The sequence below is a fragment of the Crinia signifera genome, chromosome 6 (assembly GCF_055691185.1).
Source record: "Crinia signifera chromosome 6, ASM5569118v1, whole genome shotgun sequence".
NCBI lineage: Eukaryota > Metazoa > Chordata > Amphibia > Anura > Myobatrachidae > Crinia > Crinia signifera.
In genome coordinates, this window is record NC_139222.1 from 72,544,260 (window position 1) to 72,567,805 (window position 23,546).

General features: G+C 45.9%; 1 protein-coding gene across 2 annotated transcripts in view; it reads left to right on the forward strand.

The window, feature by feature from the left end:
• The first annotated feature begins 334 nt into the window (after nt 1-334).
• The window catches only part of LOC146007720 (uncharacterized), a 46,624-nt gene continuing 23,412 nt past the window's right edge, over nt 335-23,546 (forward strand). For both annotated transcript variants that reach the window (XM_083146291.1, XM_083146292.1), the window contains exons 1-4: nt 335-423; nt 509-681; nt 2,705-2,794; nt 5,510-5,554. In XM_083146291.1, the coding sequence (XP_083002417.1) occupies nt 516-681; nt 2,705-2,794; nt 5,510-5,554 (301 nt within the window). In that variant the 5' untranslated portion in view covers nt 335-423; nt 509-515. The remainder of the gene's footprint in view (nt 424-508; nt 682-2,704; nt 2,795-5,509; nt 5,555-23,546) is intronic.

Sequence of the window (23,546 nt, forward strand, 5' to 3'; positions counted from 1 at the left end):
TTCTCTCTGCACATTTTACATCTGCCCCCCTGCAGTGCACATGGTTTTGTCCATCTAAGAAGGATTTTGTCAAAATGAGTGAACTACAATAAGGCCCTTAATGTAGTAAGTGCAGGTATAAAATGGTCTATTTAACCATAAGCAATTACTATAGTCCAATTCAGCAGATGCACAAACAAGGTGACCTTCATACTACAAATAATGTTTTCACAGTGTAACTCATTTTACAAAAAAAAGTGTTTTTTGTTGACCTTAACAGCTCAAAGTTCATGACAATTGATAAACTCCCATATAAAAACCATCGTTATCGCTTTCATTATAGTATAATATTTGCTGTAGGCTCACAATTTGGTGAAATACTGAAATTCAGAGCAACTTACTAAGTGATCACAGTTTTGTAACCGACAACAACCACTGAAATCGGTAAGCACTGTGTTATGATGTTTAATGTACATTATTACTGATTCATTTTAATATTTTCACATTTGTAAAATTCTTGTGTTTCTAGGTGAGACATGAACCTGCAATTCCAACCTATGATATTTGTAGCTGCAATATTATTGATACTGTTCTCCAAGGCTCTGTCAGACACATCCCCTGTGTGTTCTGTGGTACAGGGACTTCCAGGTCTCAATGGAAGAGATGGAAGAGATGGGGTCAATGGCTTAAAAGGGGATCCAGGTAAAGAAATACAGTACAAATGTGTGCAGCTTTATACATTAGAGATGTTCTATAAAATATAGGGAAAAATAATCTATTTTATCCAAAATGTCAGGAATTAAGTAAATGAATAATCACTAAAGATAGTTGTTTTTAAACTATATGCTTCACAAATATAATTTATCATTAATTATACCTGGAAATTAGTCCCAATATATTTTAGTCATTAATTACAAGGGAAATAAAATCAATGTCCAGGAAGTTGAGGTTGAGTTCCCCTATTTATAAATTTTATAATGTGACTTTTAACTAAAAACAAACAAACAGACAAACTGTGCTAAAATAGAAAGCAAATTTAATTCAAAATAAGCATAAAATATGAAATGAATTTATACATAAATAAAACCTAAAAGATTAAAACAACCTCAGTCAGAGGTGAAAATAGCCAGCATTTTTAAGGTCAATCAAAATAAATCTACGCTATATCAGATGTAGTCCTTATAGCAGTATTTAGTTGGCGAGTTGATGCATGTAACAGGCCCCAATAGGAGAGATAGATGAACGGATTATTGAGTATTTGTCCTTAAGTATAGTTCTTAACAGTCAATAGAATGTCATGATGAAGAGTTGGTAATAACATGGATTATGGGGCCTGTTGCATGCATCAACTAACCAAATAAATAGTGCTATAAGGACTTCATCTGATATAGTGTAAAATGCTTTTGTTTGACCTAGAACACTACTAAAAATGCTGGCTATTGTCACCTCTGACTCAGGTTGTTTTTATCTTTTAGGTTTTATTTATGTATAAATTAATTTAATATTGTATTCTTAAATAAATACTGCGGCTTGAATAGAATACCCATTATTGTTACTGACTTGATTGGTATGCATTGTGGTCCGACAGCGCATAGCCAACATCCCCCCTCCCCCTTTTTTTCTGTGACTTAACTACTAGCAGCTAATTTTTATATTATTTAATGACATGCAATTGCTGTACATTTTATTATAAAGACATGTTCTTAATTTGTAAATAACAGAAACAGGTCTAAGAAAACATTATTTGGGTTGGTTTGGCAATGTAAATTTGTTAACATTTATTAAGTTAATGTCATAACCCTTTAGTACCCTTTAGCTTTGAAAGTTTCTTACACTTCTAACTGCTAAATAGAGTGTAACACTACTCTAACAACTGTTGAAACAATCTGCCCCTCCAATGTATATGGAGAAAGTGGTTTATAACTCATTGCAACTAAGCAATTATATCAATTACCATCAAATAAATGCACATGTTAAACTATATTTGACTGTAGGTTCATTGTTTTAAGAGTGCAATATATGTTGTCTTTTTATTTGCAGCCTATTAAACATAAACAAGATACAGTACACTGTAGCCCTTATTCTAGTTAATTCGGACGTATGCATATTTTGGACAGGAACCGAGTGTTCTTAGCCCCGCCTAGCGTACAGATCGCATACAGCATCCAAATGCGGTAAGACGCCGAGCATATGGACCGCGAGTGGATGTGAACACCTCCTCCATCTGTGGGAACCTCCCCCATCCTCCGATGGTCGCCGACCATCGAATGATGGACCGAGCGGTCAGGCAGCACAGCGTGCTCCAGACCACTCGGACATTTTTCCATATAAAAACAGGGATATGAGCGGGCAGCTGACATTCGGCTATGTCAGCTGTCCGCTGCCCACACGTGCGTCAGAGTCGCATTACCATACGTATGCCCAGCGTTTTCATGGGAATGCACATGAAACGCGGGGCGTACGCATATGGTAATGAGCCCAAACAGCCCTTCACGCCCCTCTCCACCCCCTGCTCGGATGGTTCCGTACGATCGTTTTCTGCACGGACCTCACTCGTGTTCGGACATGCGAAGCATTCGCACATGCGCAGATACGCCTCTGCACATGCGCAAATACCAAACATCAGCTGTCCGACCGCACAAGGAGCCGTCTGACTCAATCAGAATAAGGGCCTATATGAACATAAAAGTAACCGTTTTAAATAATAAAACAAATCCTTATTTAGGTCCCCCTGGGGCACCAGGAACACTAGGTATAAAAGGTGGTAATGGACCTCCAGGAAAAGCAGGACCTAATGGAAGTCCAGGGGTAAAAGGTAACCAAGTCTGTCTGAATAATATATTCTTATGAATTAAATTTAAGTGAATAGACATTTAATTTACATACAGTGTTTCTAGTTGTTTATTTCAAGGTATTGTGCCTACATTTATATCTAACATATGCAGGTTAAATACTTTTTTTTTTTTTTTACTTTTTATTTATCAGAAAGAGGAAGCTATAGCAAAGTATAAATTGTTAAACAGACATGAGTGGATACACTTTCACATTTTCAATAACATACAAGGGAAAAAAAACTGAATTTTTTATTTATTAAGGGAAAGAAGAGGGAGAGAGGTAGCATAGGGAGGGGGGAGATGGGGGAGAAAGAAAAGGGAAATAAGAGGAAAGTACAAGGACTTAATTATTTAGGTATTTAGTCAAAGATTAAGTGTGCTAGGGAAAGAGGTATAGGGTCAATACTGAGAGAAAAGGCTTATTAATATATGGATCAGGTTGATGTAGGGGTTGGTTGGGTGTAGCCATTGTACGAAGCCAAGGGTCCCATATGAGATTAAATTTATAGGGACAGTCATGTAGGTGGTATGTGATTTTTTCCATATTTGCTATGAACCATATATAATTCTGTAGGGCAGAAATAGGTGGGGTGTTTAGGGATTTCCAATTTCTTGCTATTACTGATTTGGCAGTGGATAAAATATGGGAGAAGAGCTTGTTCAAGGAAGGATCTAGGTCAGGCCTGTCCAATGTTGGCCCTCCAGATGTTTTGAAACTACACATCCCAGCATGCTTTGCAATAGTTTTAGCATTCTCTAATAGCAAAACTGTGGCAAAGCATGCTGGGATGTGTAGTTTCACAACATCTGGAGGGCCAACGTTGGACATGCCTGATCTAGGTCTTGAAAGGGGCGGGCCAGTAGAAAAATTCAGGTTAAATACTTTTTAAACAAGCATGATCTTTCACATTTACACAATGGGGGAAATTAACTAACATTTAAAAATACGGCCGATGCCGGGTACAAATCTATATGACCGGCATCGGACGTATTTTCGGGAAAATACAATTCTTAAATAGGGCAGATTTACTAATCTGCCCTATTTAAGAATTCATATTAGCTCTATGACGTAGGTGGCCGTATGCCGCCAAATACAAATACTAATCAGCAGCCTGCACAGATCAGTCAGATCCGGGCAGCCTGCAGTGTAAAAAAATGGATTAATTTACATAAAAAATAAAACAGCGTGGGGTCCTCCCACAGCCGTAACCAGCCCCGGGCTCAAAGAGCTGTTCCTGGTTTCAAAAATTCATGCAGCAAAACATGTAGGGGTTCCCTTGAATTTTAAAACCAGCATAAGGCTCAAGGGCTGGTCCTGTTTCCCAAAATATGGGGGACAAAAGGAGTAGGGGGTCCACCCGTATTTTGAGAACCAGCACGGGGCCCAACCAGTCAGCAGGGTAAAGCCACAGCCGGGGAAATTTTTTTTATTAGTTTCCCCAGCTGGGAATAGACCCTGTGAGAGTGGGGACTGCAAATGAAGGGGTCCCCCCTTAAGGATTAACTCTGCCCGTGCTGTCCCCAGTGGGCCAGGGTGGCGGGCACCGGGCTGATGACATTTGTGTAAAAAAAAACTCTGAGTCCCAGCAAGCCTCCCCCGCATACTAAGATTTGGAGAACCATAAGTCCCAGCACAAAACAGTGAGAAGCATAGAATTTAGATGTTTACATTCAGCACTTCTTCCCCCGAAGTGCGCTATTGGCCGCCTAGTGGCCAATCAGGAACTGTGTTTCAGAAATTCAGCTCCGGATTGCCCGCTAGGCGGCAAATAGTGCACTTTGTGGTGAGAAGCGCCAAATGCAAATATTGCATTCTGCTCTTATCAAAGTTCATGCTGGGTACGAGTACACTTGCAATTTTTTATTTTGCAAAGTATGTGGATGCTACATGGAATGAAGAGGACCGATCTATTTTTTACACAATTGCTATCTACCTGCTGCCAACCGCCCTGGGGCACTGGGGACAGCCTCGGGCTTCAGCCTGAGCAGGGTAAATCCTGGAGAGGGGACCTCTTCATTGGGGGCGTCCCTACTCCCCCAGGGACCCTACCCTGGTTGACCAATTAGGTGGTGAATGCTTCAGCCAGGGAAAGTAATATAAAAATTGTTTCCCCCGGCTGTGGCATTACCCTACTGGCTGGTTGTGTCCGGTTCTGGTTCTCAAAATATGGGGGACTGGCCCTTGAGCCTGGTGCTGGTTTTAAAAATTCCAGGGATCCCCTACATGTTTTGCCCCATGAATTTTTGAAACGAGATCCAGCTCTTTTAGTCCGGGGCTGTTTTTTTAAATGATTTATTTATTTTATCTATTTTTTACCCTGAATCCTGCACAGATCTGACTGATCCGTGCAGGCTAAAGCCAAATATGTCTGGAAAATTAGTTGTATTTTCCAGGCGTATTTTAGCTGCAATTACTGGCACTTAGTAAATTAGGAATCTGATTCCTACTCGTATTCATTTGATGGCGTATACATTCGTATTCCTGATTAGGAATACAAATACTGTCAAAAGAATACAAATAGGCAAATTTCAGGCATAGTAAAATACGTGTAGGCAGTCTTATTTACATACGACTGCTTACGAATATGCCTTAGTAAATTTCCCCCAACATACAGTATCAAACATCACTACTACTATGGTTACTTTTGCTATATGTAGTATTCAGCTAATATTTTATTTTTCTGTGTGAACACTAGGTGAGGAAGGTGAAAAAGGAGCCAATGGTAATATTGGAGATAAAGGTAAAGTATAAAGAGTATATTTAAAACAATATTTATACTCTTATTGAAAATTATGTGACCATGTACTGTGGATATAAGATATGTAGGTATGTTATCAGTATGCTACCAGTTTCATTATGGATTCAATTATAGGTTTATATCTGCTCTCCTTATACAATATTTCCAAATGTACCTGTATCTGAAATATGTGTAATACCCCAGAAGTTGTCTTATGCTTAATGTCAGTGGTATTGGCAATCAGCAAGGTTGACTCAATGACAATTGCACACAATAGAAATTACCAAATAGCAGCTCACATTCCTGAGGTTCTAGGAATGGCATGGGGATCCCTGCTCATGTTGCCACTGGGATAACTGGCTATACAGTATGTGGGGCCTTTAAGTAGTTCCCGGGGATATGTTAGTTGGGAAATATGGACTAGCAACTGGAGAGGAGAGGGGACAGGACTGTTGGGTCCACTGCGGAGATACCATTGTATAGCTCCAGATTACCAAATAGAATGGTTGCCTTTATCTCAATTGCCTCTGCTGCAGTTTTGGTTGAGCAGAGTTATCAAATCAAATGATTTATTTTTATTGTCACTGCAATATTGGAAAATGCGTAAGTGAAATTTCATGATAAAAAAGGAATCCTCACAATTCACACATTACAAATTCAACCTTAAAATAACAGTTGGAAAGAAACTATGCTGCAACTGACTAGTAGGACAACCAAAACACCTGTAACATTTCTTAGAGGGCAACAGGGAGAAACAGAATATCCAGGATGGTTTGGCTCTAAAAATAAAGCCTTTAATTAACCCCTTTAAGCAAAAATGTCTGCAATCTTAGGCAAGGCTTGCCCTATGATTTTTGCAGCCTTAACTACCCTATCTAAGGAGTCACAATCTGAACACTTGGAATTCTCATACCATACAGTGATAGCATAAGTCAACAGCATTGGCCTTGCTGTCTGAAGTCTCCACAGGAAAAAAAGGGGATTTTTGTAAGAACTTACCATTCAAACCCCTTTCTGAGTCCAGTGACAAAGCTTACGATGGGATGTATGAGGGTCCGCCAGGAGCCAGGCACCTATGCTTCTAAATTCTTTGGGAGCAGGCTCCTCCCTACTGCATCCCATAATGCTTCAGTTAAACTTCAACAGCACACTAGGATACACAACTCCGTACAATGCCTGAACATCATATATGCAACTTATAACACATAACATGGCAACCATGAACGGTACAACTTACTGAGCGTTAGGGAGGGATCGCTGTGTCACCGGACTGGACTCAAGAGAAAGGGGTTTGAACGGTAAGTTCTTACAAAAATCCCCTTTTCTCTTTCGTCCAGTCCGGTGACACAGCTTATGATGGGACGTTCACGAGCCGGTCCTTTGGGAGGGTACGCTCAGACTGCCAGTTCTCATCACTGCCCGTCCAAATGAAGAGTCCTCCGACGCGAACTCATGAAACCTGTAGAATTTTGTAAAGGTGTGAACAGAGGACCAGGTGGCTGCCCTGCACAGCTGCTCCGCTGTGGCCCCATGACGCACCGCTCACGAAGAAGCAACTGACCTTGTAGTATGGGCATTTACATAGTTACATAGTTACATAGTAGGTAAGGCTGAAAAAAGACTTGCGTCCATCTAGTTCAACCTGGTATAGATATCCATTGCTGATTTGGTAGGTTCTGATATTTTACAGACAGAATATATTTCTTATTTGTACCCATGGATGTTTTTATCCAGTAAATGTTTGTCCAACTTTGCCTTGAACGCATTTAATGAGCCAGCCGTTACCACCTCTCTGGGAAGAGAGATCCAGGAGTTTGACTGTTCTGACCATAAAGAAATTCTTTCTACTAGCTGAATGAAATCTTTTTTCTTCTAATCTATACTCATGTCCTCGTTTCCTAGATTCCTTTCTAGTAGAAAAGAGGGTGTGTGACAGTTCCTTATATTGGCCCTTGTTATATTTGTACATGTTGAGCATGTCCCCCCTTAAACGTCTCTTCTCTAGTGTAAATAGTCCCAGATTGCTTAATCTCTCCTCGTAGCTTAAAGACTCCATTCCCCTAATAAGCTTTGTTGCTCGCCTTTGGATTTTTTCTAAATTCTATGATGTCCTTTTTATAGTGTGGGGCCAAGAACTGCACTCCATACTTGAGGTGAGGTCTCACCAATGCCTTATACCAGTGGTAGCCAACCCTAGCCCTCGAGAGCTACCAACAGTTCACATTTTCCAGACAACCTAGCTGCTGCACAGCTGCACTCATTAATCACTGACACATTTTAAAAGATACACAGATGGAGCTAATTAGCTCACTTGTGATTCTGTGAGGAGACCTGCAAATCATGCACTGTTTGGTAGCTCTCGAGGACTAGGGTTGTCTACCCCAGCCTTATACAGTGACAGAATTACCCTTGAGTCTCTAGTTTCCATTCCCCTCTTAATACATGCCAGAATTTTGTTGGCCTTTTTTGTAGCTACATTACAATGGGCACTACATCCCAGTTTGCTGTCTATTTGGACTCCTAGATCCTTTTCAAGTATGGAATTACCCAGTTCCTCTCCGCTAAGGTTGTAACTTGCACACTGGTTGTGTCTCCCAAGGTGCATAACCTTACATTTATCTACATTGAACCTCATCTTCCATTTTTTTGCCCACTCATCTAGAAATGCAAGATCATTTTGAAGCAAGGTGACATCTTCTGATGATTTGATGACTTTGCTAAGTTTGGTATCGTCCGCAAAGATGGATACATTGCTGAGTAACCCTATCCCAATATCGTTAATAAAAATATGTTAAACAGAATGGGCCCCAAAACGGAACTCTGGGGCACTCCACTTAGTACCGGTATCGTATCTGATACGGCACCATTCACAACCACTCTTTGTTCTCTATTACATAACCAATTCCCTACCCATCTGCAGATATTTTCACCCAATCCTAGGTTCTCCATTTTATTAATTAATCTTTTGTGTGGGACAGTATCAAATGCTTTAGCGAAATCTAGGAAAATCACATCTACAGCATTACCATTATCGAGGTTTTTGATAACCTCTTCATAGAGCCCTAGTAGATTAGTTTGGCATGAACGATTTTTCACGAACCCATGTTGGTTAGTACTGAGTAGATGGTGATGGTCTAAATATTCCTGGATACCATCCCTTAAAAATCCTTCAAATAGTTTACCCACAATTGATGTTAAACTAACGGGTCTGTAATTAGCGGGATCTTCCTTGGGCATTTATGCGAGATGGCACAGGCCTACCTGCCCTACAGTAGGCAAACGCAATAGTGGATCTCAACCAGCGGGCAATAGTCTGAATTTGAAGCAGGCCACCCAATCTTATGTACATCGTACAAAACCAGCAGCAAATCAGATTTGTGAACATCCTTTACTCTACTGATATAGATTTGCAATGCGCGAACCACATCCAACTTCTTTAAACTGTCCCTATTCCTCGTTCCCTCAGGTGGGGAAAATACCAGGAACACAATGTCCTGATTCAAATGAAATGAGGAAACCACTTTAGGAAGAAATGTAGGAACTGTTCTGAGTACAGCCCTGTCATCATGGAAGATCAAAAATGGTGACTTGCAGGACAAGGCACCCAATTCCGACACACGCCTAGCCGAAGCAATGACCAATAAAAAGGTGAGTTTCCAGGAAAGATACTAAGATCCGCTGATCTCAGTGGTTCAAATGGAGGTTTCTGCAGCATAGGGACAAGTCCCGCGGTGCAACCGGCTGCCTGTAAGGAGGCTTAATCCTAGCCACACCCTGCAAAAAGGTCTGTACTTCTGGCAACAGAGCCACTCTCTTCTGAAAGAAAATGGAAAGTGCCGAAATTTGCACTTTTAAAGACTGCAAACTTAAACCCGACGACAGGCCATCCTGTAGGAACGACAGTAGCCTCGCTACTTTAAACCTGGATGCATGAACTCTCTGGCGTTCACACCACCTGATGTAGATCCTCCACACCCTGTGGTAATTAGCCGCAGACACCGGCTTTCTGGCCCTTAGCATGGTCTGTATAACCTCTTCTGAAAACCCTTTCTTTCTCAAATAGGAGGATTCATACGCCACGCCGTCAAATTTAGACAAGCTAGGTCCAGGTGTACGAATTGTCCTTGGCTTAGCAAGTCCGGCTTAAGAGGAAGTCGCCACGATTCCGTTGATAATCTCAGTAGAGTACCGACCAGTATGGCCGGTACTCTCTGGTTCTTTATCCTCTTCAAAACCCTCTATGTCAGAACTGCCATTTATGTCTCGTTTGGTCTGCAGTGCCTCTGTTATGTCCACCTTGCAGTGCCTCTGTTTGGCCAGAGGTGCTGCTGTCATTGTATGGTCTGCGGTGCCTCTGGTTACACAGAGGTGCTGTTGTGGTTATGTTCACCTTGCAGTACCTGTGGGTGGCCAGAGGTGCTGCTGTTCGGTTCTGCATCCAGAACTGTGGCTTCTGAGAGCAGTTTCAGCTGGTGTAATCAGCTGGTCTGGGCTGTTCTCAGAATGCCTTTCCCAGCTGCAGCACATATTGATCATTAAGGGGCCTACCTCTGTGTGCTGCAGCGATTGGTCTCTGCTGGTTTAAAAACTCCATTTGCCCTGAGCTCAGGTCCAGTGATAGCTTTTTCAGCCTTGTCTGTATTGCTATAGCTTGCCTAATACCTGATCCTGTTCCGATACCTGTACCTGTTCCTGTTCTGATACCTGTACCTGTTCCTGATTTATGATCCTGATAAAGCAGTGAGTTTCATCAATCCTGCCTCTGTTTGTCTGTTCTTCCAGCAAGTATATTTCAATCAGTCTTGCAGTTCACTGGGACTCCTAACACTCAAGATAATTGGAAACAGGGGAAAGATGTAGACCAGATTGAAAGACCGAGGAATTGTCATGGCATCTCCTGCCCAAGCCGCCGGATCCCTCGACCGAGAGCAAAACCTTGGCACTTGACAATTGGTCCTTGACGCCATAAGATCTATGTCTGGCAGTCCCCAGCGGTCTACAATATTCTGAAATACCTCTCGATGGAGTGACCACTCCCCCTCCATCAGATCCGCCCTGCTGAGATAGTCCACCTCCACATTCCGGATCCCCGGAATGAAGATGAATGACAGTGCTGGTACCTGCACTTCCTCCCAGGAGAAGTCCTCACAATCTCTGCCATCTCCATCTTGCTTCGAGTTCCGCCCTGGTGGTTTAAGAATGACACCGTAGTGGCATTGTCGGACTGAACTTGTACTGGCAAACCCTTCAGAAATTCCTCTGCTTGGCACAAGGCATTCCATACCGCTCTCACTTCCAGTATGTTTGTGGGAAGCCTGGATTCCTCCTCGGACCAAAGGCCCTGTAACCTTAGGTGAAGCACAACTGCCCCCCAACCCCTGAGACTGGCATCCGTCGTGATGACCAACCAGTCCCAGGAGCAAAGGGACCGCCCCATCTGCAGAGTCTCTATATCCATTCCAAAGATATTCTTGTTTCCTGAGACAAGACAAGACGTTCTTGTTTCATTGTCTTGGCATTGCCGGACCAGCATGCTAGGATGTTCCACTGGAAGGACCTCGAATGGAATCTGGCAAACTGCAGCGTCTCGAACGTCACTACCATTTTGCCCAGCAGCCTTACTCCCTGCCACACCGTCGATGCAGGAGCCAGGAGAATTGTCAGCACCATCTGCCGAATCTCCACTGCTTTGGGGTGTGGTAAGAACACCCTGTGAAGGTGCGTGTCCAGAATTACCCCGAGGAACTGCAGACTCTGAGTGTGTGTCAAATGTGACTTGGGAAGGTTTAGCACCCAACCCTGATCTTGCAAGAACTGTGTCGCAATACTCAGGTGTTCCTGAAGTTTTCCAGCTGACTCCACCTTCAATAAAAGGTCGTCCAGATAAGGAATAATTACTATTCCCTTTAGAGAGCTGCAGCCATGACGCCATCACTTTCGTGAATACTCTCGGAGCCGTTGCCAAACTAAACGGCAGGGCTTGAAACTGCCAATGGTTTTCTCCAATTGAGAATCTGAGAAGGGACTGTAAATGGGCACATGGAGGTATGCATCTTGAATATCTACCGATGCCAGAAACTCCCCTGGCTCTATGCTCAGGAGCACAGAACGCAGAGACTCCATGCGAAAGTAATCTGCCCAAAAACGAAGATTTAAAGATTTTAAATTTAGAATGGGCCTGAAAGACCCGTCTGGCTTGGGGACTAGGAACAGAATTGAATAAAACCCTTGTTTTCTTCCCCCGAGGCACCGGAATCAATACCCTCTTCTCTTTGAGAGATAAAGCTGCCCCCAGCAGAGCGGACCTCAGTGACGCGGACCGCGGCAAGGGTGTAGGAAGAAATCTCTTTGGTGGAACGCCCCTGAGATTTATCCGGTAACCCTCGGAGATGATGGAAAGGACCCAAGGATCCACTATGGATTCCCTCCACCTGTCCCAAAAGTGCAGGAGGCGACCCCCCACTCTGAGGCCAGAAAGGGGAGTCCCCGCCCCATCATACAGAGGACTTATCACTCTTTGCTGCATGCTTTTTTGTAAAAGGCCCCAAATCTGGCTTTGGAAGCCATTCCTCTGCCGGCCTTAAATCTGCCACGGCCAAACTGTCTGCTGTTGGACGACCTGCCCCGAAATGGCGGCCAAAAGGACCACTTGAAAACTCCAAACTTGGAGCCTGAACTCTTGGAAGTATTGGGGAGGAAAGTACTCTTACCCCCAAGTAGCCTGCTTAATGATGGCTTCCAGCTCCGAACCAAACAATAACTCCCCTTTAAAGGGCAAGAGACTTCTTGGACTCACTATCAGCTTCCCACGCTTTGAGCCAAAGAGCCCTTCTAGCAGAGACTGAGGTTATAGACACTCTGGATGCCATTTTAGCTCCTGCCTCACCAGCCTCACAAACAAACTCTGCGGCAGATCTCGATTTCTCTGCCAGTATAAAGGTCTCCGAATTTATGTGAAGTAGTCCACCAAGCTCCTCCGCCCACTTGATCATGGCTTTTGTAACCCAAGCAGATGCGATAATAGTCCTCAAAGTATAACCCACGGCTTCAAAAATAGCCTTCCACTTTCTTGTCCACTGGGTCTTTAAAGGCAGCACCCCCTTGGACAGGCAAGGCAGTGGCTTTAGACAGTCTAGCAACTGACGCATCCACTAATGGGGCTTTTTCCCATAATTAGCTATGTTCCTTTGGCATTGGGTACATATTTGCATACTTCTTTGCCATCAACAATCTCTTATCAGGAATCTTTCCTGCTTCATTTAAAAGATATGTCATTCCCTCATCAGAGGGAAAACACACAGGGTCCCTGCAACTCTTTTTAAACACACAGGAGACAGGAGTGGGGGGGGTTCTGAGTACCCAGAAACCCCCCAGGAGTCTAGGGGCCCTAGGCTGAAAGCTGAGTGTCCCCTCTTTCCATGGGTACAAGAATTTTAAAAAATCGGCCCTTGGGAACCAGAGATATCTTCCCAGTCAGATATGTCAGGTTCTGTCTGACTTAGAGTTTTTCTGAGGCTATATTCCAAAAGCTGGGACTCTCCCCCTTTGAAGGACACTAGTAGCTTTTCTCTACTGTTCCCAAAACCAGAGATATCAGCCTTCCAGCAGCTGGTTACTGCTCCAGCTTCACACACCTGGTATGTAGTTTTATATTCTCGTTGGCAAATTGCTCTGCCTCCTGAACTCTGATCCCCTAGTCCCCAATATCATTTGGTAGGTGGGATTCTCTAGTTTTTAATTCCATTAAAATCTAAGAAATCTATTTCTCCCACCAGAAAATATGAATAATAAGCCCACTCCACTATACACCCCTCCTCTGCATATTAAATATCCTCTACCACCCTGGAAGTTATGTATCAGGGCCCCTTCATTCAGCCCAATGCCCCCTTCTCCCACCATCTGTGCAGTAAAGGGGTAATTAGTGGAAATTACTGATCCAGGCCCTACATGCTGAGTGGTTGATATAATACCCCTACCACCCGCGGGACATCAAAGCTTTGAAAACCCATGCAGTTCCTCTTCCCTGCCTGGGGTGTCGCTGTCTGCTGTAGTGCTTATAGCACAGTGTGGTCTGTATATCAGCACTGATATGCAAGCCAGTCCTGTGCTAGAAACACAGCAGCAGACAGCGACACCCCAGGCAGGGAACAGGAACTGCATGGGTTTTCAAAGCTAGCGGGTGCTAGAATGAACACTAGTGTGGTATGGCGGTCCAACAGGGGGGATCCCGATGGTCAGTATCCCGACCGCCGGTGCTCTGACAGGGGGTGAGTGCAAAGAAGCCCCTTGCAGGCTCGCTGCACTCGCCACGCTGCGGGCTCAGTTGCTTTTTTCGATTGCCATAGGTCCTATTCTTCCTCTATGTGAGTTGTGGACCTCCACAAGGAAAACTAGCCCCTGTGAGTCGGTATCCCCCCTGTCGGAGCACCGACATTCGGGATTCCGCTGTCGGGATACTGACCATCGGAATGCCCCCTATCAGGCAGTCATCTGGCAGCCGATAATTCCAGAGAAGTGCCTGACAGTTTTTCTTGAAAGATTTTCTTTTACAAGTACAGAAAAGAAAAAGAACAAGACATACAGTGAACAGTTAAACAATGCCATGCATTATATACATGTACATGTCATTATGGTAATAACGATATCATACTATAGTATGATATCGTTATTACCATAATGTCTTAAAAGAATTGATGGGTAGATTTAGTCTTTACCATAAAGTCTTAAAATAATTGATGGGTAGATTTGTTAAGCTCAGTGAAGTGATAAAATTTCTGGTTTTTATCACCAGCCAATCAGCTCCTACCTGTCATTTTTCAAACCAAGCCTGTAACTTCACAGTTTGGAGCGGATTGGCCGGTGATAAAAAAAAAACAGAAAAGTTATCACTTCACCGAGCTTAATAAATCTCCTTATGTGTTGCTTAATCGAAAAAGAAAAGATACAATCATTGCAACCGTGGGATTCTCTGTGGCTATCCCCAGCCGAGCCACACAAACATTTGCCAACATGCATAAATTCATAACGTAACGTTTATCCAAAGCTTTTTCTTAAAAAGCAGTTAATATGCGTACCTGTGGAGTAAAAACATCTGGTGGTACACCAGTCAAAATCATTATCTTAGCAACTTCTGGCCAAAACAAAACAATAACGGAACATGAACATATCAAGTACCAGAACGTTCCCATTAGTGATCTGCATTTCGGGCACCTTGCATCAGACCTGCCTCCGAATTTCACCAGCTGTTCAGGGGAAATATTGACTCAACCGTCTAGCACCAAGTGAGATTAATTATTTTCTTAAGAGGGGACTCCTTTATGAGGGGGGGGGGGGGGGGGGGTTGTCACACAAACTGAGTTGTGCAGGAGTTGGAGATTGTCTACTTGTAACTGTTGGAAGGTCTTGAATATACCCTCTTGGTACAATTGTCCATTTGTAAATATAACTGATTTACACCACACTTCACTCAACTGTAGCCCAGACATTTCTCCAAACTCTTTGTTGCCATCTAAGGGCAAATCTGGATCCCAACCCACCCCAGGAAGAATGGAGGTAGCATGCCTCCACACAAGTATAGCCTGTTTCACTATACAGTAGGTAGCTTTATCAAAGTTACATTGCCACTGAAAAGTAAATGTAGAGGGGGTAAAGTCACAGACACCCGCAGGGTTTTAGACGTACTGTAGACTTACCCGGCATAAAGCCAGTCTGATCGCTATGAACTAATTGAGTAATGGTAGAGTTCAGTCTAAGCGCCAAAACTTTTGCTAAAATGTTAACGTCTGTGGGCAGCAAGAAGTCGGCCTGTAAGAGTTAACCCTGGTGGAGACCCTGTCAGGTTTTAACAGTACGACAATCAGTGTCTCCGACATGGATTGTGGAAGGGAGCCACAAGCAAACAAATCGTTGAATAACATCAACAGCCTGGGTATGTAAAAATCCATTTTAACTGCAGAGACCAGGTTCTCATCCTCAAACCTAGCATAACATTTATTAAACTCATCAGCAGATGGACCATTAGTCTTATATAGACCAGTTATAGAACCTCTGTGGTTCATTATATGCTTGATCCAATTGCCACATTGATCTTGCAACATCACATTCCTTAGCCAATGGAATGCCCTTACTCAAATCAGAACGAGCAACTGTATATGCTACACTATCTTTTGATCTAAATGCCTTAGCACGGAACAATCCTCACTATTCATCCATGGCTTCTCATTAGGGAATAAACATATGCATTTCCCTATGTCACAGCCCGGCGCGGTGCCAGGCCCAGCACCGGCTACTCACCCCTCCGCGTTCACCGGTCCTGGCGCCGTGATGGTGCGGGGCTGGCTGGATGCAGGCGGCGGGTAGTCCGGAGGCTCCCCAGTCTATTGGCGGGTCCGGCAGCAGCACAGACGCCGGCTCCCGGGACTGGGCGCCGCCATGTTGGGCAGGTCACGTGATCGGCACTCAGTGCTTCTATTTGATACCTTCCTCCCCCACTAGGGGGCCGGACCTTGCTGGGCTGAGGTATAAGTTCCAGGAGGCTCTTAGCCTCATTGCTGGAACAACTCGTCAGCTGTCAGCATCTCTCTGCAGCTCCACTGGTTGTGTGTGGTTCTGCTGATCCTGCTCTCCTGCCAGATCCAGCTCTCCTGTCCCAGCTCTGATCCTGTTCCTGCTCCTGTGTGTTAACCCGTTCCTCCCTGCTATCCTGATATTCCAGTTCCATCATCATCTCCTGTAGCCGTGTCGGCAGTCTTCAGTTTCAAGCCTCGCCTTTTGGACAAAGTTGTCGGTTTACGTTTAAACCAAGTCTGGTCTTTTTCAGTTCTCGTTTATTCTTCTAAAGCCAAGTGTGCCGTTTTCAGTTACAGTAGTCATCCGGTCAAGTCGTCAGTTTCTCCGTCAGCATTCTCTGGTTTACGTCATCCACATCTCAGTTTTTGCCTCAAAACATCCCGGTACTCCCTACGACCTTCCTACTCCTGTCCCGATCCCTAACCTGAGTGGCTCATCCTGTCCGCTCCATCTAGGGCACCCGTGGGTGCTCCAAGTGAGGGGCCGCGACCTGCTGTCCAGACGCAGCGAAAACCAAACTTCCTTGCGGGGGTCCCTGGAGAAGACCGCTGGGCAGTTAGACTCCGCGCCCTCGCTTTGGAGTATTCGTCAAAACCCACTGCCCAAAATATATGCAGAGGTCGTACATCCAACCTGCCAAGTTCCAAGGGCGTCCCGCCCCAGTCTCGCCTGAATCTGAACCGGAGGTGGGTCCTCAAGATCCTCCGGCCGTGATAGTTTGTTCCAGCCACATGGATTCCGCCTCAGGACCCAGTATTGGGGCCGATTTACTTCAGCAGATTGCGGCCCGTTTGGAGGGGCTGGAGAATACACAGAGGCAGTTGGCTCAGGGCCTTCAAGACATCGCGCACCGACAAGATCTTCTACAGACATCCTTACCTAAGGCATCATCTCGGCCTCCAGCTGATTCTGCCCGTTCTCAGTCTGGCGCATCCTCTGCCTCCAATCAGCTCCATTTGCCTTCTCCAAGCAAGTTTGATGGAACACCCAAGCAGTGCCGCGGTTTTTTAAACCAATGCGACGTCCATTTTACTTTGCAGCCTGGTCTCTTCCCGTCAGACAAGACACGTGTGGCATACATAGTTTCTTTGTTATCCGGAACCGCTCTGGACTGGGTCTCTCCCCTGTGGGAGAGGGACGATCCTCTTCTATCAAACTATCGTGACTTCATTGCTCAATTTCGTCGTATCTTTGACGAGCCCGGACGCAATACTTCCTCGGCTATGGAGATCCTGCGCATACGGCAGGGGAACCGCTCAGTAGCTCAATACGTGGTACAGTTCCAAACTTTAGCATCGGAAGTTAGTTGGAACGAAGAGGCTCTATTCTCAGCCTTCTGGAGCGGTTTATCAGAGCGAATTAAAGACGATCTGGCGACACGAGATCTTCCCGAGACTCTAGACGAGTTGATCTCCCTCTGTAACAAGGTGGATCTACGATACCGTGAGAGACAGACGGAGAAAAACAAAGGAGAGCGTCCCCGTACCTATCCTGTACCTCATCCTCCTCCTGTGCCCACTCCAACTCCTGAAGAACCGATGCAGGTGAACCGGGCTCATCTGTCAGTCGAGGAGAGGCAGCGACGTCGACGAGAGAATCTTTGCCTATATTGTGGCGAGGCCGGCCATCTAATCGCCCAATGTGTGAAGCGTCCGGGAAACTCTCGGTCCTAATAGGGTCCGGAGAGGTCCGATTAGGACAAGTCCAAACCTCTCCGACTTGTCTAGATTCCTTACTTGCGGTTCAGCTCTTCCTCAAGAAAAACATCAACGTCTCAGCATTATTAGATTCTGGAGCAGCTGCTAATTTCCTGTCTCAAGAGTTTGTTCAGCAACATAAAATCCCGTTATTAGAATTAGAGACCCCGATCCGCTTAACCGCAGTCGATGGTAGCCCCATTCCACAAGGCCTGATATCCTGCTGTACTACCCCTTTGACCCTTCGGGTAGGCGTACTCCACCAGGAACTAATCGAATTCCTGGTCATTCCCCGAGCCTCCTTTTCCATGGTCCTAGGCCTTCCCTGGCTAAGAAGACACAACCCGCAGATCGACTGGTCTTCCATGCAGATCCTTTCCTGGAGCTCTTCATGCGCTAAATCTTGTTTGAATAGAGTAGTTCCTCTCTGTAATACCGAGACTAAACCACAATTTGAGGTTCCCGTTCCCTATAGATCCTTCCTGGACGTATTCAACAAGAGGGCGGCCGACATCTTACCACCTCATCGGAGGTGGGATTGCCCTATTGATCTGATACCTGGATCCAGTCCTCCCCGCGGACGCATTTACCCCCTATCCTTGACTGAGACTCAGGCCATGTCAGATTATATCACCGAGAATTTACAGAAGGGGTTCATTCGCCCCTCCTCTTCCCCCGCGGGAGCCGGATTTTTTTTTGTAAAAAAAAAAGACGGCTCTCTTCGTCCCTGTATAGATTATCGGGGACTTAACGAGATCACTATTAAGAATCGATATCCTCTGCCTCTCATTCCCGAGCTCTTCGACCGAATTAAAGGTGCTAAAGTTTTCTCCAAGTTGGATCTCCGTGGAGCTTATAATTTAATTCGCATCCGAGAGGGGGATGAATGGAAGACGGCCTTCAACACCAGGGATGGGCATTACGAATATCTCGTAATGCCCTTCGGACTTTGTAATGCCCCGGCCGTCTTCCAGGACTTCGTGAACGAGATCTTTCGGGACCTTCTATACACGTCAGTTGTGGTTTACCTCGACGACATTTTGGTCTTCTCTCGGGATCTGGACACCCATCGGGATCAAGTCAAGGAGGTCCTAAGTCGTCTCCGTCAGAACAAATTGTACTGTAAACTGGAGAAATGTATCTTTGAACAGACTGCCGTACCTTTCCTAGGGTACATTGTGTCCGGGCAGGGTTTACAGATGGACCCCGAGAAAGTAGCAGCTATTCTAGATTGGACGAAGCCCACAACCCTACGTGCGGTTCAACGCTTCTTGGGGTTCGCAAACTACTACCGCAAATTTATCCAAGGGTTCTCTTCCATAGTCGCCCCTATCACGGCCCTCACAAGGAAAGGGGCTAACCCTGCCAACTGGTCCCAAACAGCCGTAGATGCTTTTGAAAAATTAAAACAAGCTTTTATTACAGCACCTGTCCTCAGACAACCTGACATGAAACACCCCTTCATTCTTGAGGTCGATGCTTCATCCGAGGCAGTAGGAGCCGTTCTCTCCCAGTATGGGGAGGATGGGAAACTTCATCCCTGCAGTTTCTTTTCCCGCAGATTCGCTCCAGCTGAGCGTAACTACCCCATAGGAGAACAAGAGCTACTCGCGATCAAACTAGCCTTGGAGGAATGGCGATACCTTCTAGAGGGGGCGCAACATCCGTTTACAGTCTACACCGACCACAAGAATTTGCTGTACCTTCAGTCAGCCCAGTGCCTCAATCCTCGCCTGGCCCGGTGGGCACTCTTCTTCACCCGGTTCCAGTTCAAATTGTCCTTCCGTCCTGGCTCAAAAAATACCAAGGCAGACGCCTTATCCCGGTCCTTCTCACCCTCTGAGGAGGAGAGATTAACGCCACCAGTGCTGGACTCCATGGTCTTTGCGGTTACTCAGTTGCCTACTCCTCCGACCGGCAAAACTTTCGTGCCCACTGAATTAAGACCGAAGCTGCTGAAATGGGCTCATCAGTCCAAATTCACAGGTCATCCCGGTGTTCATAAAACATTGGACTTTCTGCGACGTTCTTATTGGTGGCCCTCTCTTCGCAAGGACGTTCAATCCTATGTCTCCTCATGTCCAGTGTGCGCTCAACATAAGTCACCTCGCCAGGCCCCTGCTGGAAAACTCCGCCCACTGTCCATTCCATCCCGTCCCTGGTCTCACCTCGCGATGGACTTCATTACGGACTTACCCTCCGCTGAGGGTTTCAACACCATTTGGGTTATCATCGACCGTTTCTCGAAGATGGCCCATTTCGTGCCCCTCAAGGGCTTACCAAGCGCCCCATCACTAGCCCAGTTGTTCATTTCTCACGTCTTTCGTCTTCATGGCCTCCCAGAAGAGATCATTTCGGACCGCGGAGTGCAGTTTGTGGCGAGGTTCTGGCGTGCCCTCTGCTCAGCTCTTAATATTCAGTTAAAGTTCTCAACCGCATACCACCCCCAAACAAATGGGCAAACCGAGAGGGTAAACCAGGACCTCGAGACCTTTCTTCGGTTATACCTCTCCTCGTCTCAGGATAATTGGGTGGAATTGCTGCCCTGGGCCGAATTCTCGCATAACAACATGTACCACAGTTCTTCTCAAACTACTCCTTTTTTCGTGGTTTACGGTAGACACCCCCGAGTACCTGAGTTCCCTCAATTGCCTGCCACCGAAGTACCCGCTGCTAACACCTCTTTACGTTTCTTCTCGGACATCTGGAAAAATGTCCATTCTGCCCTACGGAAGGCTTCCGTTAAATACAAAAAATTTGCAGACATGCGACGATCTGCTGCTCCCGCATATCGGGTGGGCGATCGAGTTTGGTTATCTACCAGGAATTTGCGACTCAAGGTGCCCACCATGAAATTGGCCCCGAGATTTATAGGCCCATATACCATCACGCAAATAATTAACCCAGTGGCCGTCCGACTCAGGCTTCCATCTTCGTTGAAGATCTCCTCCACCTTTCATGTGTCCCTGCTCAAACCCCTGATTCTGAATCGTTTTCGGAAGACTCCTCCCAGATCCCTCGCTTTGAAGACTCAGAAAGGGGTGGAGTTTGAGATCAAAAAGATTCTAGATGCCCGTCAACTCCGGGGTAGACTGCAGTTCTTGGTAGACTGGAAAGGGTATGGTCCGGAGGAGAGATCGTGGGTACCAGCAGAGGATGTTCATGCGCCAAACCTGGTAAAGAGTTTCTTCCTCAGGAACCCAGCTAAGTGTCCAGTGGCCACTCCTAAAAGGGGGGGTACTGTCACAGCCCGGCGCGGTGCCAGGCCCGGCACCGGCTACTCACCCCTCCGCGTTCACCGGTCCTGGCGCCGTGATGGTGCGGGGCTGGCTGGATGCAGGCGGCGGGTAGTCCGGAGGCTCCCCAGTCTATTGGCGGGTCCGGCAGCAGCACAGACGCCGGCTCCCGGGACTGGGCGCCGCCATGTTGGGCAGGTCACGTGATCGGCACTCAGTGCTTCTATTTGATACCTTCCTCCCCCACTAGGGGGCCGGACCTTGCTGGGCTGAGGTATAAGTTCCAGGAGGCTCTTAGCCTCATTGCTGGAACAACTCGTCAGCTGTCAGCATCTCTCTGCAGCTCCACTGGTTGTGTGTGGTTCTGCTGATCCTGCTCTCCTGCCAGATCCAGCTCTCCTGTCCCAGCTCTGATCCTGTTCCTGCTCCTGTGTGTTAACCCGTTCCTCCCTGCTATCCTGATATTCCAGTTCCGTCATCATCTCCTGTAGCCATGTCGGCAGTCTTCAGTTTCAAGCCTCGCCTTTTGGACAAAGTTGTCAGTTTACGTTTAAACCAAGTCTGGTCTTTTTCAGTTCTCGTTTATTCTTCTAAAGCCAAGTGTGCCGTTTTCAGTTACAGTAGTCATCCGGTCAAGTCGTCAGTTTCTCCGTCAGCATTCTCTGGTTTACGTCATCCACATCTCAGTTTTTGCCTCAAAACATCCCGGTACTCCCTACGACCTTCCTACTCCTGTCCCGATCCCTAACCTGAGTGGCTCATCCTGTCCGCTCCATCTAGGGCACCCGTGGGTGCTCCAAGTGAGGGGCCGCGACCTGCTGTCCAGACGCAGCGAAAACCAAACTTCCTTGCGGGGGTCCCTGGAGAAGACCGCTGGGCAGTTAGACTCCGCGCCCTCGCTTTGGAGTATTCGTCAAAACCCACTGCCCAAAATATATGCAGAGGTCGTACATCCAACCTGCCAAGTTCCAAGGGCGTCCCGCCCCAGTCTCGCCTGAATCTGAACCTGAGGTGGGTCCTCAAGATCCTCCGGCCGTGATACCCTAGTTACACTCTCTTCACAAAATGTAGGGTACATCAAAACCATGCAAGCTAATGAGTCTACACTCATCAATGCTAGAATCAAGAATTGCCTCCTCAACAAACAGTTTCCAATCCGTACATTCTAGGTAGGGTGGCCAATCCCAGGTTCGACGGGATCCCGGGATTTGGCCCCAAAATAGCCAGGTTTTCAATCCCGGGATTGGAGTTTCCAATCTTGGGATTTCGGTATTAGACTGTATATATGCAGTCTAATGCTCGGCAGCGTCTGAGCACCTGCTCAAACGCGGCCTGGCTGTTCTAGTGAGTTAAAACTCAGCAAAACCCCATCAGGCCAAACCATAATATTCTTAATAACTGGCTAAGAGACTTTTTTTAAATACTGGATGATATTTTGGCTAGAAACAAATAAGACTGATCCAACTCCCCAATATGAGGGCACAAGATAAGCATCTCTAATGTCTCCGTAAGCATCTCTGATGTTCGTAATTACATGGTCCAGAGCTGGGGTAGCCAACCCTAGTCCCCGAGAGCTACCAACAGTGCATGTTTTGCAGATCTCCTCACAGAATCACAAGTTAGATAATTAGCTCCATCTGTGGATCTTTCAAAATGTGTCAGTGATTAATGAGTGCAGCTGTGCAGCAGCTAGGTTGTCTGGAAAATGTGAACTGTTGGTAGCTCTCGAGGGCTAGGGTTGGCTTCCACTTGTCCAGAGTATTATTACCACGTGTCAAATTTTGGGAGTATAGATTTCTGATTAGCCTGAAAATCATCAGCAATAATAAAGGCATACTCCAAATGGGCAGTTTTCAGTTTGGAAAGAACATCCAACAATGTGTACGAAGTTGAAACATTAGCTTGGGGTGGGATGTAGACTGCAGCCACAAATACCACAGAGAAGTCCTGGGGCAGATACAATAGGTTACAGCTTAACAAGGTACAGTGTATCCCAGATCAACTGAGCAATAGTTCTCACTTAAACCCACATCCACACATCAGTTGTTAAGGCTGTGTGTACAAAGGCCACCACATTTTTCTTGCTGGATTCTGATGTTCTGTCAGCTCTTACCAAAGTCATCCCAGGTAACTCAAATGGGCACGCAGGATCACCTATACCCAGCCAGGTCTCAGTGAATATTAGTAGGGAACAGTTATTTAGTTGCTTATTTCCAACTGCCTCAGATTGCAGATCTGCGTCCCTGCCATGATCTCTATGGTGGCTCATGTAAGTATTTAATTTCTTTCCCACTGTGCCACACCTGGAACCACCAGAGCCTCTTCATTCTGCACTGCTGCTGGAGTGGAGAAGGATGTGCCGCTGAAGACTCCTGACTTTTGGTATTTTTTTTTCTTCCCACTGTGCTACCAATGCTTGCATTAGGGGGTGACCCCCACTATACTACCAACGTTAATATGATTGGGGAGGAGTGGTAGACCCCTATACCACCA